The sequence below is a fragment of the Vicia villosa genome, unplaced genomic scaffold (assembly GCF_029867415.1).
Source record: "Vicia villosa cultivar HV-30 ecotype Madison, WI unplaced genomic scaffold, Vvil1.0 ctg.000032F_1_1_3, whole genome shotgun sequence".
Lineage (NCBI taxonomy): Eukaryota > Viridiplantae > Streptophyta > Magnoliopsida > Fabales > Fabaceae > Vicia > Vicia villosa.
In genome coordinates, this window is record NW_026704967.1 from 164378 (window position 1) to 181968 (window position 17591).

General features: G+C 35.0%; 2 protein-coding genes across 2 annotated transcripts; one reads left to right on the forward strand and one right to left on the reverse strand.

Annotated features, from left to right (window-relative positions):
* The first annotated feature begins 6929 nt into the window (after positions 1 to 6929).
* On the forward strand, positions 6930 to 9248 carry LOC131622539 (uncharacterized). Its single transcript, XM_058893579.1, has 6 exons — positions 6930 to 7394; positions 7502 to 7616; positions 8403 to 8484; positions 8576 to 8627; positions 8739 to 8793; positions 8921 to 9248. The coding sequence occupies exons 1-6, from the start codon at positions 7014 to 7016 to the stop codon at positions 9001 to 9003; spliced, it is 768 nt and encodes a 255-aa protein (XP_058749562.1). The 5' UTR covers positions 6930 to 7013; the 3' UTR covers positions 9004 to 9248.
* Positions 9249 to 15519: 6271 nt separating this feature from the next.
* LOC131622540 (dof zinc finger protein DOF1.2-like) lies at positions 15520 to 17271 on the reverse strand. The gene has a single exon (XM_058893580.1). The coding sequence runs from the start codon at positions 17073 to 17075 to the stop codon at positions 16104 to 16106; it is 972 nt and encodes a 323-aa protein (XP_058749563.1). The 5' UTR covers positions 17076 to 17271; the 3' UTR covers positions 15520 to 16103.
* Between the last annotated feature and the right edge of the window lie 320 nt (positions 17272 to 17591).

Here is a 17591-nt window from a genome sequence, read left to right on the forward strand (position 1 = left end):
TAAAATAATTGTTAGAGAACTTTAATATGAAGAAAGCAAACAAAGAGGAAAATTTAAAAGACAGAAAAGGATCTGTCATAGCACGTACCTTACAAAGATGTTGAGTGATTTGGGGATGAAAACAAGTTGAGTATCAGTTTAGGGATTATGTAGGGTATACAATGTGGGGACAATTGATTCCCTAACCACAATTAAAATTAGAGACTAATTTTTACATTATTCAATGTCATTTTTTTATTCTGTAAAATATTTTTTCTATTACATATTTCTTGGATGATTGATTATTAAACTATGCATATGTGTATAGTCAATAAATATCTACTGTATATGATGTAGAAGTTTAATAATTTTATCCATAATCATTAAATTGTTGATATTTAATTTGTGCGTGTGTGTGGAAGCAATAATTACAAGAGTGTCCTAACTATACATGTGAATTGTGTAATGATGGGTCATATCATATGCACAAACATTTTTGTATATAGCATTTGGCTTTTCCAGAAATCACGAGAGAAATTTGTCATAAAAAGAAGAAAGAAATCACAAGAAAAACAAGCAAGCAAGATTCCCTCCCCCCCCCCCCTCTCAGCTTAAACTTATCATGAAAATTGGAAACATTCTGATCATTACCCTGTCATTAATAAAAAAAATTGTGTTGATTTTTAAGCTTTTAGAATGGAACATAATAACTTCTGAGATTATATTTTTATGGTTTGATCTAACCTGTATCAGAGTAGTGAGTGGACAAGTCTGTGGTTCTTAACGACCAACAGAAAAAGAGGTTATACCTGCAAGCATTCCAATGTTTAAGTCAGTTCAGATGAAGAGGTAAATAAGAAAGAGTAAAGAATAGAATATCTGACCATCCTGCATATGAGAGTTTTATAGTGAGTCCCAGCGCTTGGCTAACAGTCTCCTTTATGGGTTGAGTGTTCAGGTCCATAACGGATGACTGCCAAGATTTCCACGCGCACCTTGCCACCAGACTAGTAGAGCATCCACTGCTGTGGAGGAGCAGGTGGTTAAGGTTGAGGTGGATGAAGTTGAGGAGGCAGTGCTAGAGGTTGGGGAGCAGGTGGCAGTGGTTCGGGAGTCGATGCCTGAGGTTGAGGTTGAGGTAGATGGGGTTGAGGAGTCAGTGCCTGAGGTTGAGGAGCCGATAACCGTGGTTGGAGAGTCGGTGGATGAGGTTGCGGATGCTGATGATCAGATAGGTTAGGAGCGGGTGGTGCAGGATACAGACACCACCACCGGAGCATCTACGGAGCCATCAGTACACACTGACGGGGCCTTTCCCGGAGGACCTTCTGACAGGTCCATGTTGATAAGATACGCTGACCATGTCGCTTGTAGGATATGACAAGGCGAGGTATGTAACATTGCTTAAGTGCTTAATTTTTATTACGCGATTTGATTTATAATAATTTTTTTAATTGTAATTTTTGTCAGGAGCGACCAGTGTTGAAGGTCGCTTCTCACGGGTCGAAGTTGAAGAACTTCCCCGAGAGACTGATGCCTGAGCAGGTGAGGAGGATAGTTGAGGACTTCCATCTGATAAACTTTGCTGGATGCTCCCTGACGATGTTGGACGCCTCACTGTTATCAGCTTTTGTTGAGAGGTGGCACCCGGAGACATCATCCTTCTATCTTTCATTTGGGGAGATGACGGTGACTTTGGGTGATGTGGATGCCCTATTTCACCTTCCGATTGTTGGTACGTTTTTCACACCAGTTCATAGGGACCAGGCGACGGCGGTGCGCATGGCGATGGATGCTTTGGAGATTGATGAGGTGGCGGTCCTACGTGAGTTTGGTGAGACTCGGGCTTTCACCTTAAGATGTCTTGGTTGAGAAGGACTTATTAAGAGCTTGTGGATGCAGGGAGGTACCTGGCTGCCGCTAGGGCGTACATGCTACATCTAGTGGCATGTACTCTCTTTGTGGACAAGTCTGGAGTTTATATAGATGTCCGCTATCTCTCTCTATTCAACGCCCTTGACACCCCATGTTGAGCTTGAGGAGTGGCGGCATTGAGGATGTTGTACACCGCGCTTGATGCTGCTTCTCGTCCTGACACCAGACAACTTGCTGGTTACTTGAGCTTGTTATAGGTATATTATAATTTTTTACATAGTTTTTTTGTGTTTTATTATAATTAATCTGAGCTTGATGATTTTTATTTATGCAGTGGAAGATCCAGCGTGTTGCGGCTGTTGAACCATGTGCGAAGAGGTGGAAGGCCAAACAGGCTATTCCATGAGGGTTGATTGAGTACAGACGAAGTCTGAATGCTCTAACGCTGGATGATGTCATATGGACACCGTATACAGATCAATGTTCTCATCGTCCTTTTGATGTATCTTCCTTATATTCAAGGTATGTCAGATGGGAGAGCCATGTGGCTAGACACTTGCTTGAGAGGTGTCTACGCCAGTATGGTTATATACAGGGCATCTCATGTCCGGTCCTAGAGGCTCCAGCTGGTGGCATTGATCGATGGTTTCTGAGTCACATCATCACTTTCCCCCGTGAGATCACTAATACATCCGTTGAGGTTCAGCAGCCTAGGCAGTGCAGGGATGGATATCTGGAGTGGTTCCACGATGTGTCACACCCTAGGTTCATACCACCTGTCGGAGCATCTGATGTTCCAGGGCCTTTAGGAACCAAGGATTCTTCCGATCCACCACCACCACCACCTCCACCTCCCGCAGGTGGCCAGGACAGCTGCCTACAATTCATCGTTGTTCACTTAGATAGCCTCTTGGGTTTGGTGAACCCTGATGGTGAGGTTCATAGTATTTTAGCTAGGTTGACCGATGTTTCCTGTGGAGGGCCTATGTAGATATATTTTTTTATGGTTGTATTATATGTATATTTTGTACGGTCATCTTTTTTATTGCATAATCTTTTTTTCTAGTACATGTTTCGATTAGATAAAGAAATTAAAATAACATCAATAACAAACAAACATAGTTAACAAACATCAGATGACAAACAACAAACATAAACAATACTCTGAAACTTAAAAACCTAGGCACTAACGGATGAGTTGTTAGACGCTGGCCTAAAGATCTAGAGGGGGGGTGAATAGATCTCACTAAGTTTTTACGGATTTTTCTACTGACTCGAGCGAAAGCGGTTCTGAATCGACTTGCGTCTATTCCGGACCGCTATTGCAAAGGTCGTATGTGTTTCAAAACCAAAAGTAAGTGGAATTGATGGTGAAGTAATATGATGGCTAACCAATACGTTTAACAACTGAAAACCAATTAACTTCTAGATTGACAACTTTGATTTGCAATGCAGTAAGATTGGATTAAGCAAAAACACAAACACTTGGTGATACGTTCAAATTGATAGTGATTCAAGTTGTGGTGAATTGTGATGTTTGTGCAGAACTTTAATTCACAATTTTAACACTTGAATCGTTGATCAATTTTGCACTTATAACCAATTATGAACAGAAAGTAAAAGAGAAAGTAAAAGCGACAAGAACACGATATTTGTTTAGGCAGTTCGTCGATCGTCCTCGCTACGACTACGTCTGCCCCCAATTCCAAATTGAAATTGGGTAATCTTTCATTAATGTTGAAAGTAGTATATACAAAGAAGATAACAAAGCGATAAACGATAAACCAATTATGTCGATCCTTTGAATCTTCTTCCCCCTTAATCTTGAACAAGATCAAGGTTATCCAAGAGCTTCACTTTGATTCCCTTCTGCAGTGTCTTGATTCCTTGAACTCCCCGTTCCTCAATCGTTACACTCAGCCGAATCCTCAATGAACGCCTCTTGATAAAACCCCCAAGAACCACCCGTCGTGGAGGACAAAACCCGCAGATTTTATTCACCAACAAACCCCACAAACCTTCACCCACTAGGAATCTTCAATTCCGTTCCATGGACGTTATCGAACTCATCACTAACCCGCAACGCAAGAATGATTATGTGTAATTGTGTTGGAGATGATGAAGAACGAAGATGAGAAGCATTTGTGTATCTTTCAGTCGTTGGTGTTGCTTGAATAATTACCCTTGCACAATATATATGATTGCATAACAGTTAGAACCAAGAAAAACTGATTTTTGAGCTTTCTTGATCAGTTAGGTCGACCACTTGTAGTGCTTAGGTCGACCTAACAGAGCTTGCAGAATTTTGCTCCCAGTTAGGTCGACCTGTTGAAGGAGTAGGTCGACCAGAATCCTCTTCTGATGCATTCTGGAGACATTTTCACAGATTAGGTCGACCTAGTTGCCATGTAGGTCGACCTAGCAGACTGATATGAAGATTTCTTCATTTTGAGTCGACCTAAATGGTCTGTGAGTCGACCTAGCAGAGGTATATGGATTTTCCTTCATTTTAGGTCGACCTAGGTTGACAGTAGGTCGACCTAACTGCTGATTTTCTGCATTTTTCATGTCCAGCTTGTGTTGAGTCGACTTATATGCATAGTGGATCACCTTGTGCTTTCATGAGTGATCAAATGCTTTGCTTTTCTGATTCCTCCTTGTTGTTTGAATGCTCATTTGAGTTTGCCATAAATCAAAAACATCTTTGAGTGTAATCTTGTATTCACAGATGAGTCTAGACGTTTCAGACACTTCATTACGTCGTCCACGGATCTTCGGATCTACGCGTCCTACTCGATCGGCCATTAAGTTATCCTACAGCGAAATGATTTCCACATGGCCTTCACATCTTCACCATTCTTCAACTCGATTAGGTTGTATTTCACCCTTCCATTTGTATCAGTCTAGTCCTCCCGAAACTAGATCTTTGTCACCCTTCTGTTATCGGAATCAGGCAGCAAATTATTCAATGTTTCTTTCAAGGTGGCAAAGGATTCGAACCCATCTGAAATCTTGGTTTCAACAGTAGGGTTGCAGTCATTGAAATACACTTCTACATTAATCAATTACTAAGGAAGAGACATTTTGTTGAAATGATATGTTATCTAATAACACTAAGACCCCTATTTATACAAATGGTGGTGTATTCTAGACCACACATATGTGTTGGTGCAACTAGGACCCTCCGAAAAGTGTCGGCAAAATCTCAACCGTTGAAAAAAAAATCAAATATTGAAACATACCGGAAATTTCATTTATACTGAAATTTCCGGTACTATCCAGAAATTTTGAAATTAACGGTATACTGAAAATTTCATTATAACTGAAATTTCCAGTATGTTTCACTGAAATTTTAGTATAACTGAAAATTCTGGTATCTTGTACCAAAAATTTCTCAGGATGTACCGGAAATTTTGTCTGGAAATTCTGTGTATCTCACCAGAGGTAAAATTGAAATAAAAAAATATGAGAGGGTGCCATGTATAAATGAGCGGTGACATGTAGATTTCTCCACTTTGATGCATATGTAATATGCCCAAACCCAACCTGTAAATCCAAATAAAAAAAAGCAATTTCTTTCTACACCTTTATGCATTGGAGCACACCTCTAAATATCATAAAATATCTTTAGACTTATTTGAAAATACATCTTCCTACGTATCAAATTCAAGTTTTTGCAAAAATTTAATTTGGACATATTTCTGAAATTTTAGGTGAATTCGGATGTATTTTCAAAAATACCATTTGTTTTAATTACCATCGATTTCTCAAAAAATTAAATAAATAAAAATAAAATTTTCTTAAAATAGAAAGTGGTTATTATTCTTATAAATAAATATTATTTATTATTTACTAAAATAATAATTATTTTCTATAATAACTATTTTTTTACTTATATATAATTCACATATTAATAATAATTATAATTATTTTTTACTAATATATAATTTATATATTATTATTTTTTATAATAATTATTTTCTATATTATTATATTAATATTTTAATAATAAAACAAAACGATCTAAAATATTTTAGTAATAAAACTATGTAAAAGAAAATCTATCAAAATACACTAAAAATAATAATACTTTATTTATTTTAATTCAATGTTTCTTTACTAAATTATATTATTTTAAATATTGGTTTTTATATTATTTATTATTTTTGTATTAAAAATGAATTATGTGATATAAAAAGTTTAAAATGTAATTGTTTTTACAAGCTTAAAATAAGAGCAATTAAGAGCTAAATTAATAGTCTATATATTAGAAACAAATATTTTTCAAAAGAGTTTCTCAAGCATAATAAACATATTCCATTACACTTGATGACAATAATTTAGTGCTTGAAAATTATAATATATGAATTATATATTAGTCAAGTAAATAAATGAAAATTGATGGTAATAATACATGATTAAACAATAATTTTGTTGAGAAATTGATGGTAGTTGGAACAACCGATATTTTCGGAGATATATCTCTAAATTCACCTAAAAAAATTTAGAGATATATCTTCGAACTAAATTTTTGCAAAAAATGAAATTTAGTGCGTATGAAAAGTAACTCCGAAATTAGGGGTATTTTGAAATTTTCTTTAGATACCTAGAGAAGGTATAAGGGTGTATGGAGAAATTACCCCGAAAAATTGGGCGCAAGTAAGTCTTTAATAATTAATTGCTGTTTGGATTAGGTGTGACTTTTGAAGAGAAAAAGGATATACCCTATCAGTGTATTATTTTACGCTGTATTATTTTAGCTGACAATCAATTAACATGTATCCAACCAAATCATACTTAAATTTTAAAAATACTTTAATAATTTATTATATTTTTACTAACGACAGTGTAAAATAGTGCATACCCATTACACTCTTTTTGAGTTCGAAACTGCTCAATATGATTTTTTATGCAGCATCTCAAGTAAAAGGAGAATTAATAAAAATAAGATAGCACTTGTTTTTAAAAATAAAAATAGACTATCCCATTACAACCCAAATTTGTTTGAAAAATGAAGCAAACTATTAAACTTTAAGAACATCTCTTATTCCTTACTTGAAATGGAAAATTTAAAGTAAATATACAAAAACCACTTAACAAGTAACTTTAACCCAAAAATAACAATTCTCTCTAGCTTCTTTCAATTTTCAAATGCAACCATGTCATCACTGCTCCACTCCCAAATCTCTTTTCCATTAGAACCTCGCACCAGCTCCAACAAGAACACCACCAAAACACGACCATGTATCGCTCAATTATACAACAAAAAGACACATTTCATCAATCTTGTTTCCAAACCTACATTTCTACCAAACCTAAGGAAGAATTGCTCAATTGAAAAATGGAAAGCGCGTGCCAGCGACAATGAATCAAGCGACGTTTCTCCTGAATTCCTCCCAGCAAGTCCTTCACCGGTTCACATTGTTCATGAATTCTATGAGGCTTTCAATAAAAAAGACACCGAAACATTGAAGCAACTACTTTCTCCTAAATGTGTCTATCAGGACCTACTTTTCTACACTGCCTATGAAGGCCAAGAGGTTTCTTTCCTCCATTTATTTCTTCTCTTTCATGATAACAACATGATACCAATGGAACAATTGGTGGTACTTTCATAGTAATTTTTATTTTTTTTCTTCATTTTTAGAGCATCATACACTTTTTGCAAAGTGCGATGGATGCAATGGGTCCAAATATTCATGTTTTTGTGGAAGATGTCAAGGAGACCAACCATGTCATGGTCACTGTGTTCATGCATTTAGGTTTGTAATTCTAACTAAGGTGGTTAAAATCGCGATTTAAAACCTAAACTCTTAGATTTTACTTTTTTAGGTCGGTATTTGATGTTAAATCGCAGGCAAAATCGTTTTTATGTAAAATCGTATAATTTTATACGATTTAAATCGCTCTAAAATCTGTAAGCTCGTGTAAAATCGTTGGAGTTTACTCTTTAACTTGTTTTAACTTTTTTTATTTTATTGAAATTTTAAAAAGCCCAACCGAATAAAACTTCTCCCATTTTAATATTTTATTCACTTTAAATAACCTTATTTTTGTGCATAAACATAGACACACTTATTTCAAATTCTGAAGTTGGGTTTAGCAAACAGATTAATAGCAAAGTATTATTTAAAATTTCAAATGTATTGTAGAACCAAAAGAAATATTAAAGTTTATCATTTCCAATTATCATAATTCTTACATGTTGTTGGATTTCTATACATTCAAAACATATATTAATTTTCTGCATTAAGTTACATAGTCAAAGCATAAATTTAATATATATATATATATATATATATATATATATATATATATATATATATATATATATATATATATATATATATATATATATATATATATATATATATATATATATATATATATAATATTATTGTAATGAAATAAACTCAATGATTTTACGTTTCGATTTTACTTAATCAAAACGAGTCAAGGTAAAAACTCGATTCTGACCACCTTCCTAACTTTCACCCCCTCAATTTGTTTATGAATGTTTATATATATCTTTGCATAATTATTTGCAGTATGGAAAGAAAAAAAGTTGCCCTTCACAAGTGGATGTAGATTCTTTACTTTTGAAGAAGTTAAAGGAAAATATTTTATCAGGTATTAATTATAATAATAATTGTTTGTAAATTCCTGAAATTACAAACATGTTAAGTTAATCTTTTATGGTAAATTTGTGTTGCGTGTGCAGCAAGATAACTGGCATGGAGGAATTTCCACTAAAACCTGGTGAATTTGTGCTGGTATAATTTTGATAATGATTAATTTATTTTTTTTCATTTAGATTTAAATACATATTTAGTCTTTTATTTTGGCTAAATTAAAGTTTTAGTCTCCGATTTTAATCTGTGTAGAAACTTCTAAAAGGAATTGGCAATATTCTGGATAACTATCCTCTAGCAGCAGGAGGTACATATATATTTGATTTGATATATCTACACACATTATACTTTGCTTTTCAAGTTATTCATACGTGAATATTAATTACATTTTACATTATAGTTGATATGATATAAATGTATGATTTCAATTTCAGCTATGCTTGATTCCCATGCCTCACGACAAGATGGGGCAAGTGACAAACATTTCGATTTCGATTTCTTTGGACCGAAACATTAGCATTGCTTAACTGTGTAAATTACTTACAGTATCGTCATATGTCGTTTTTCATAAGAAATAAAATTGTATTAATTGGTAGAAACTCATAGATTGGTGTTTATGCCATGCTTATTGTGAAGAACTGTGTACTAATGATCATCTAGATGATTGATCATGTTCCGTAATATTTTCATAAGAAAAGCTTAATTCGTTTGATGATGATGACTACTAATTCTAAGTTCTGCGTCAACTTTAGAAAATCAACAAACTTCCCAGCAAATCACATATGGTTTTCATGTTTGGTAAGTCTCACCCCACATGATTTCTCTTTGAATATTTTATATCAGAACATAAAATCATTAGGATTTTGGCATAATGCATATGGTAGAAAGAAGTAGAGCTGAGAACCGACATGCGAGTGTAATTCTTCTGGCTAATCTTAGACACTGATGTTTCCAACCATTAAGTATGTACAGAATTTTTCTCTGGTTTTCTTTGCTAGGTCAATGTTGGCTCTCAGATATTTTTCAAAATTTCTAAATAGCATATAATTTGCATGTTAAACAATGTCACATTTGAGCTGTTGATTAGCGTTCTTGGAAAATAAAATTGGAGTTTCTTGGCTATTAATCTTTCCCATTGAAAATTCAGAGAAAAGCACCAAATAATGCATGAGATAATGAGAGTGGATCAACGGAAGCCTATGCAAAAAGAAGAAGATCGTCGACAAAAAGATGACAAATTTTTGGTCTTGATCTATCTACATGCATAGATTTTAGTTGGATAACTTGTATTCCAAGTTATTAACAAATTGAGAAATTGAGAAAATCAAAGGCAATTTTGAGAGAGGCATTATTACAATGAATTATGATTTTAACGGTTGATCATAACTTGAAGGTGGGCCAGCGGCTTCGATCACAATGTTAGTAATGAGGAGGAGGCGGTGTACATGCAATGCACTCCGATGCTAAAGTCAGTAAGAACACATATATGTTTGAGTGTTTTGAGGATAAGATTTGAATTATTTGACCCTCTCAAATGAGAGAGTATATATAATGCCCCCAACGCTTGACCGTTGGTCCATATTTGTGCTCGACCGAGGATCCAGGCCCAAAATATCATATGTGACTGCCGAATCTTGGCATGAAAGTAGGGATTCTTGATGGTTGCCCGTAACTAACCGTTTGTCCCCGATGAAGGAGCTGAAAGGATGACTTGATATTGGCTTACGTGGAGGCCCGACTGATGACAACGATGGTCTGTTGTCCCCGAGTCAAACGAAGATGCGTCCTCGACTGAGGGGCGGGAGGAAAAAAACTTTCCTTTGCCCTCGGTTGGTTGGGCCAAGGCTATTGGGTTGTTCTAGTTGCAAAAGCAGATTAGGCCAATTCGGAACAAATTACATACACGTACATAAAAGAGTGCTATTTATAAGGCTAAAAAAGTCATAGCTAACTAACTAGTTGTAAAAGTGCTATTTATAAGGCTAAAAAAGTCATAGCTAACTAACTAGTTGTAAAAGTTAAGTTGTGACACACATTTGCAACACTTCCAAACTGTCACTAACAACAAAGTTAAAAACTAAATTTCATTTTTAACACCCTTCCTATTTCATATTTCTTAAGTTCTTCATTACCATTAATTCTTTGAAGCCTTCAAATATTGCATGCTTCAAGAGTTTGATTAGAATGTCAGCCAATTGCAATTCCATTTTGCAATAATCAATTTCCAACCTTTCTTTACCAACTTGATTCCTTAGGAATTGGTTCCTATTATCTATGTGCTTGCTCCTACCCTGCCTCATTGGATGGTTTGACAAATCAACTATTCATTAATTATCCACTAGCAATTTGATTTTCACAATGTCACTTGCATTCAACTCTTCAAGTAGCATCTCTAACCACACTGCTTGGGAGGTTTCATAATAGGTTGCAACATACTCTGCCTCTCATGAAGATAAATCAATAATTTCTTACTTATTTGAGCTCCATGAAATTGGTGTTGCTCTAATCATGAATAAATAACTAATTATGTTCTTTCTATCATCTTGATCACCACTCTCATCTAAGTCACAGTAACCATAACATTTGACCTCCATCTATATCTCATGGTCGCTTGTTCCTCTAATGCATCTTAGGATTCTCTTTGTTGCAAGTAGATGACATAGTTTGGTTCCTCCATAAATCTACTAACCAATCCCACACTATGACAAATATATGGTCTTGTAATGCAAAGATATCTTAAAAAGCCAATGATATGCTAGTAGAATATGTTGTCTTCATGTTCATCATTTGATTCATTCTTCAGTTTGATGTTGGTTTCTATTATGTGTCGGCCAAAGGCCCATAACGGGTAAGATCCATGTAACAAGCCCAATAAGGCAAAGCCCATTAAAATTGTCCATCATATATAACTAGCATATGTAAAGCATAAGGTACACACATTCTTTTCATACTTATATTTTACTTATTTTTGGACTCTATAACTAACTTGGGCATTGGTGTGTTAACCTTGTAGGTCCAATCCTGCGTCGTCGTGCCAAAGATCCGCACCACCGCATTAGGAGTTCATCAATATGAGTCATTCCCAATTATCCTATGAATTCACTTTAAGGAACTCCACAGAATCTCCCGATCTCACGCGACATCGAATCGTCGTCATCGATTGGATCCATCGGAAAATATAATGTAACGAAGATCTTATATTCCAAGACCTTCTCCAAGTACACGATGACACTAAATTATGAAGGGAAGTCATGTCGATTTTAGGATTTTGAGATCACAAAAAGGTGGACGGAATTCCTAACATTTTGCCATTACTGATCATAACAGTAAGTGTAGCGAATCACAACATATTTGGCCTTCTTGTAGACAATTCAAGTTCGTGCAATGACTTGTGCATCGAAAAGCTCGTGAAGTTAGGGCACCGTTAGTAAGATTTAAATTAGAGCGACGATAGAATCCTCCTCGCGTTCAACATATGCATAACTGACCCATACAGAGCAGCAAATCTACCGTTGTCACTTGGAGAAAGAAAATAAGAAAGGAAGGTAATTCTTCAATTCTTGATAGTTCTGTATAAATATACTTTCAGCGGCATTCTTGGTAAATCTTTCCTGAAAACATTATTCATAGGGGTCTCCCTACTCTCTCAAGGTGACATAACATAATGATATAGGAAGCCAATCATCCTTGATGCCGACTTAAGGACACCAACACGTGTCTGCGATTCCATATTAAGAAACCTCCTCGCCACCATAACATGTCAGAAGATTCTCGAGGAAGAGTTAATATGGTTGGCCTTGATGTACGGGAAGATAAGGTCTACCTAGTGGACATATGTGGTTCGTTCACTAGCACCCAATCCAAGGCGTTAAATTCAACTCCACATAGAGACTTTGAGCTTGTTCAACTTAATGAAAAATCTACATGGTAAGTGAAGACAGAGGTCAGACTCTCATTTCGGGTGAAGAACACACTAACAAATTTTTAGGGCTAACACATATCTCTTTTTCATCTTCCCTTCTAAAATGTCTGACATCGACCCAACTGTGGCCTGTCATCAATTGAACATCGATCCTAATGTCCGAAATATATCTTAGGAAAGAAGAAGCCAATCCTAGGAGAATTTTGGAAATATGCCTAAATAGTGTTCGAGTCTTGTTAGATGCTAATTTTTATTTCTAAAGTAAAATATACTAAATGGGTCTCCAATGATGTGTTAACCAAAAAGGCCTCGGGAAGTGGAGGATGAGTGTCGATTATACCGAACTTAACCATGCATGCCATAAGGATTCATATCTGTTACCAAATATAGACAAATTTCTAAGGTTTTCCCTTATAAAAATAGGGATAGAGGCCAACCCCGAGATATGCAAAGCAGTCATCCCAATTAACACCCCAACCTTAAAGAATGAGGTCTTGAAGTTAAATGGGAGGCTTACCTTTTTGAATAGACTATAGAATGTGAATGGGCATTTATTTCTTTATAAATAACCTTAGCCATCTCTAACGAAGTCTTTTATCTCTACCTGGTTGTGTTCGAAGAAGTTGTTAGCGTTGTTCTGATCAGGGATCCAGGTTCCAACTAGAATCCACTATATTTCATCTCCAAGGCCCTCGCCGAACCAGAAACACTCTATCAAAAGATAGCAAAAGTAGCCTTAGCATTGGTGGCTGCATCGAGGAAGCTCTAAAGGTATTTCCTAGCACCCTCTATAGTAGTTCTGATTGATTTTCCTTTGAAACATGTACTTCATAGACCAAAATTAGCAAGATGACTAACTAAATGGTCCATCAAAATGTCTGAGTATAATGTTTGTTTTGAAGAGATGAAAGTGTTAAAAGCCCAATTGTTTGCACACTTCCTAGCAAAAATGACTCTTGGCCCATCAGAGCCATCCCACACTTGGACGATATTTACAAATGGTTTATCTAACAGCTAGGGAGTGATGCTGTCTTCATTCTAAAAAATGAAGCTGACTTCGTGGTCGAAGTTTCCTTATGATTTGAATTCTTTACCACCAATAATCAAGCTGAGCATGAAGCAGTCATCGGCTGGCTCATATCATTGGAAGAGAAAGTTAAACTAAGGGTGTATTCCAAGCTACTTGTTTGATGCTATAATCCATTGGTGCAACGATATTTGATTATAGATGAATAAAAATTGGTGAATTTCAAGACGTATGAGGTTGTACATGTCCCAAGGGTGTTTGCTGCTATATATATATATATATATATATATATATATATATATATATATATATATATATATATTCTCTTGTTACATGCTCTAGGTGTTTGCTTCAATTCATAAAATGTTTTTATCATCTTATACACCACCTCTTCTAAAGGTCTATTTAGAAAGAGTGACTTTTCATCAAGTTGGTGCATCTTGCAACCTCTATATGGTGCAATGGCTATAACTACATATTGTTACAACTCTAACGTCTAGTTCATAGACTTCAATAAAATCAATTCCACACTTTTGAAGAAACCTTTTTGCCACAGATCTTTCCTTGTACTTTGCAATTTCACCATTTGATTCTACTTGAACTTGTAAACCCGCCTAACATCTATAACTTTATATTACACGAGTTCTTAACCAGTTCTCGAATTTTTCTCTTCTTAATAGCCTTGAGTTCTTCACTTATTATATCTTGTCTATTCTCATTTTTCATGACTGGAACATACAAATTTAAAATAAAACAGTGTGTATTTGGAAAGTAAACAAGATATTGTTGTCGAAAATTAAACTTATGAACAATGTCACTTTTCTTTTCGGTTGCGAGGTCCAGCTGAAAATAAATCTTATTTATTTTTAATTAAAAAATGCGTCTAATTTAATAAATTTCACGATAAGAATCTTATTATAAAATCTATTAAATGTTATAGGCTTTGTTGGGTAAAATTAGTGATTGGGTGATAAGCTAACTTATGGTTATTGGTTGATGGCTGTTAGCTTATAGCTTATAGTTGATAGCTGATGACTGATCGATAGCTGATAAGGTAATTAAAGTGTTTGGTAAAATTAGAGGTTTAACTAGTTGATAAATATAAAATGACAAAAGACATTTCTTAATTAATAATTAAATGCCCATTTAAAATAATTAAAACTTACAAGGTTATTAATGGAAGAAAAAAATATAAGCTATAAGCTATAAGCTAAAATGATATTTAAAATAGCGTCTGAAAAATAAACTATAAGCTAGTAAAATAAGCTATAAACTCGTGATGAAAAGATTATTATCAAACAGGTTTTTTAACATCATGCAAGCTTATGAGCTATTAACTATAAGCTCAAAATATTATTTGCCATACAGAGCAATGTGAAAGTGAAGTAAATGCATATAATTTTGTTGTTAAAAGAGCTTTTTAATAATTATAATGGATCTATCCAATATAATTGTCATTTATAATGGATCTTTATTTTGGGGAGACATATTGCTCTTAAACAAAACATACAATCCACTTCATCAACACATTGTTCAGAAGTCCCAAAGTGTAAGTGATAAAAATAATATGGCAAAATATTCATTTTCATCCCTTAACTATAGATTATGGTTCATTTTGCTCCGTTATCTTTTTTTTCGTGCCAAATTAGTCTCTTAATTTTCAAAACGATGCAAACAAGTCCCTTTTGTCAACTCCGTTAGTCAAAGTCTATTAAAAATCTACGTGGCACATTTTACCAACTATTATGGCGGAGTTAGCGTCGGAAAATCGACGCTAAAACTATTTCTGAATTTTAATTATTCTCCACCAGAATACCTTATAGATGATGTGCTCCATCAAGAAAAATTAAAATGCAAAAAAAATTGGGGAAGGAAATGAACAATATTTAAAATTCAGAAATAGTTTTAGCGTCGATTTTTTCGACGTTAACTCCGCCACATTAGTTGGTCAAATGTGCCACATAGATTTTTAAAAGACTTTGACTAACGGAATTGACGGAAAGAACTTGTTTGCATAGTTTAGAAAATTAAGGACCAGTTTAAAAAAAAAAAAAAAACCAAGGTGAACCATAACCTATATTTAAGGGATGAGTATTTTGCCAATATCCATGACTAATGGGAGACATGTATAAGCATATACTGAAGAATATAAGGATCTCAATTTATAGAGAAAAAAAATTACAAAAATATAATAATATCACCAACCACAGCGTCTCCTACGGCCGTACTTCCACACTAGACACATTTCTTTTCTTCTGATTTATCAGATTTTGGATCTATAATTTGAATACATAAAACATAAGATCCGAATTCTAAAATCCAAAGAATATTTCTGACAAATCAAAGGACTTGTAAGAGAACTGTCGGGATGGAAAAAAAGCTGGAAAAAAAAAAGCCACTGAACTCCAGTACCATGTCATGGTTATATATATGCAGGCTTGCAGCCAAAGCACAACTTTATTTGATGTATATCCATCAACCATAAATAATTTCTATAGCTAGCATTCTAATTTTCTACTTCATCATAGAATGCAGCTATAAATAACTCTCTCTTTCTCTCAACTTTTGTAATCCTGTTTGAAATAATAGGAAGAATAATATATAATACAACATATAAAACAAAAATATGTATAACTGGAAAATCGATTCTAAATAACTAACAATTTGTTTAAGGTCTTGAGTTCGACGAGAAAACTTCCATGGTTGAAAGATCAAAACAATCCCAAGAAGTGTTCCAACTCTCATTTATCAAATTGCCACTAGCAGAATTTGAATTGACAGTAACAGGTAATAATAATTGGTCATGAATATTATCACCCTCATTTAATGGCAATGGCATAGAGTAATCCATCTCCATTTGCATCATGGATGATGGTTGTTGTTGCCATGTTGACACCATCATAGCATCAGAAGAATCATGCCATAGAACATCTTGAACCACATCTTCATCAACACCCAGAAACCCCTCAAACTCACTCAAACTCAATTCCGGATCAAAAGGATCCCCATTTACAACCATTGCATCAGGCTGGAGCTGGACCACTGCATCATTCTCAGTTTCAGTGCTGTCCGGTGTCGACGACAAATTGTTCATATTGTTGGAAGAAGTTGATCCATTATTATTGTTAGCCTCACTCTCGGTTTCTATTTCCCCATGATCACCATGAGTACTACTTGTGTTTTGGTTTAAGAATTTGGCGAAAACAACGGCCATATCTATATCGCGTGAAACATTATTTTGATTCTGTTGATCACCATCAACAGAATCAGAGCCATCTGTGGAAAGGTGGCCAGTTTGTGAATTTCTGACCACCCTTCCACGACGATGTTTGCGACAGCCACCTCCAACAGGGACATTTCGAAGAGAGCCGCCTTTCGTCCAATAACGCCTACAGCCTTTACAGAAATACCGCGGCTGCGAGAGGCTGTAATTATTGTAGTAACAGAATTTAGTGTTTGTCGAAGCGCAACGAGGACAATTCGGAGCTATTTCAACATGTGGTTTCCACTTGGAATTTGATTGGTCCATTGAAGTTGTTGAGAATGGCATGGGATTAGAAAAAGAAGAAGAGGATAGCATATGCAACATTTGATCTAGCTCGCTACTAGTAATATTATTGTTAAGTCTTTGTTGGAACATTTGTTTAGATAGTGGTGATATTGGGATTGATGAGGTAAGAGGATCAAGAAAAATGAGGGAGTGAGAGAGATATTATAAGGTGCGTGTGTGTGTGTGGGGTGAGGAGAGAGGAATATGTGTAGGGAAAGCGTAGTTGTGTGAGTAACGTGGGCGGTTGGGGGAGTCGTTAGAATTAAGGAAGGGTGTGTGTAAACATGTGCATATGGTTAATTTAATTGTGAGAGTTTGTGATTGATGTTGATATGAATTTCATGTTATAGTGTGCTATTTCATAGGCGGATAGAACGTGTTTGATTTACTCATGTGGCGTTTCTTCATTGGGTTTTGTTCTTGAATGTGATTGAAGTTGATAAGTCAAACAATTGCTTGGTTATATAGTTATGATTGCTCATGCCAAATTACCAATTCACTATTGCAATTTGCAACATGTTCTTAATGCATGATAGCGAAATTTTGAGTGTGGTGTGATGAGCCAAAGTTGTCAAGTTGTGGAACTTGGGTTAATTTGAGAGTGGA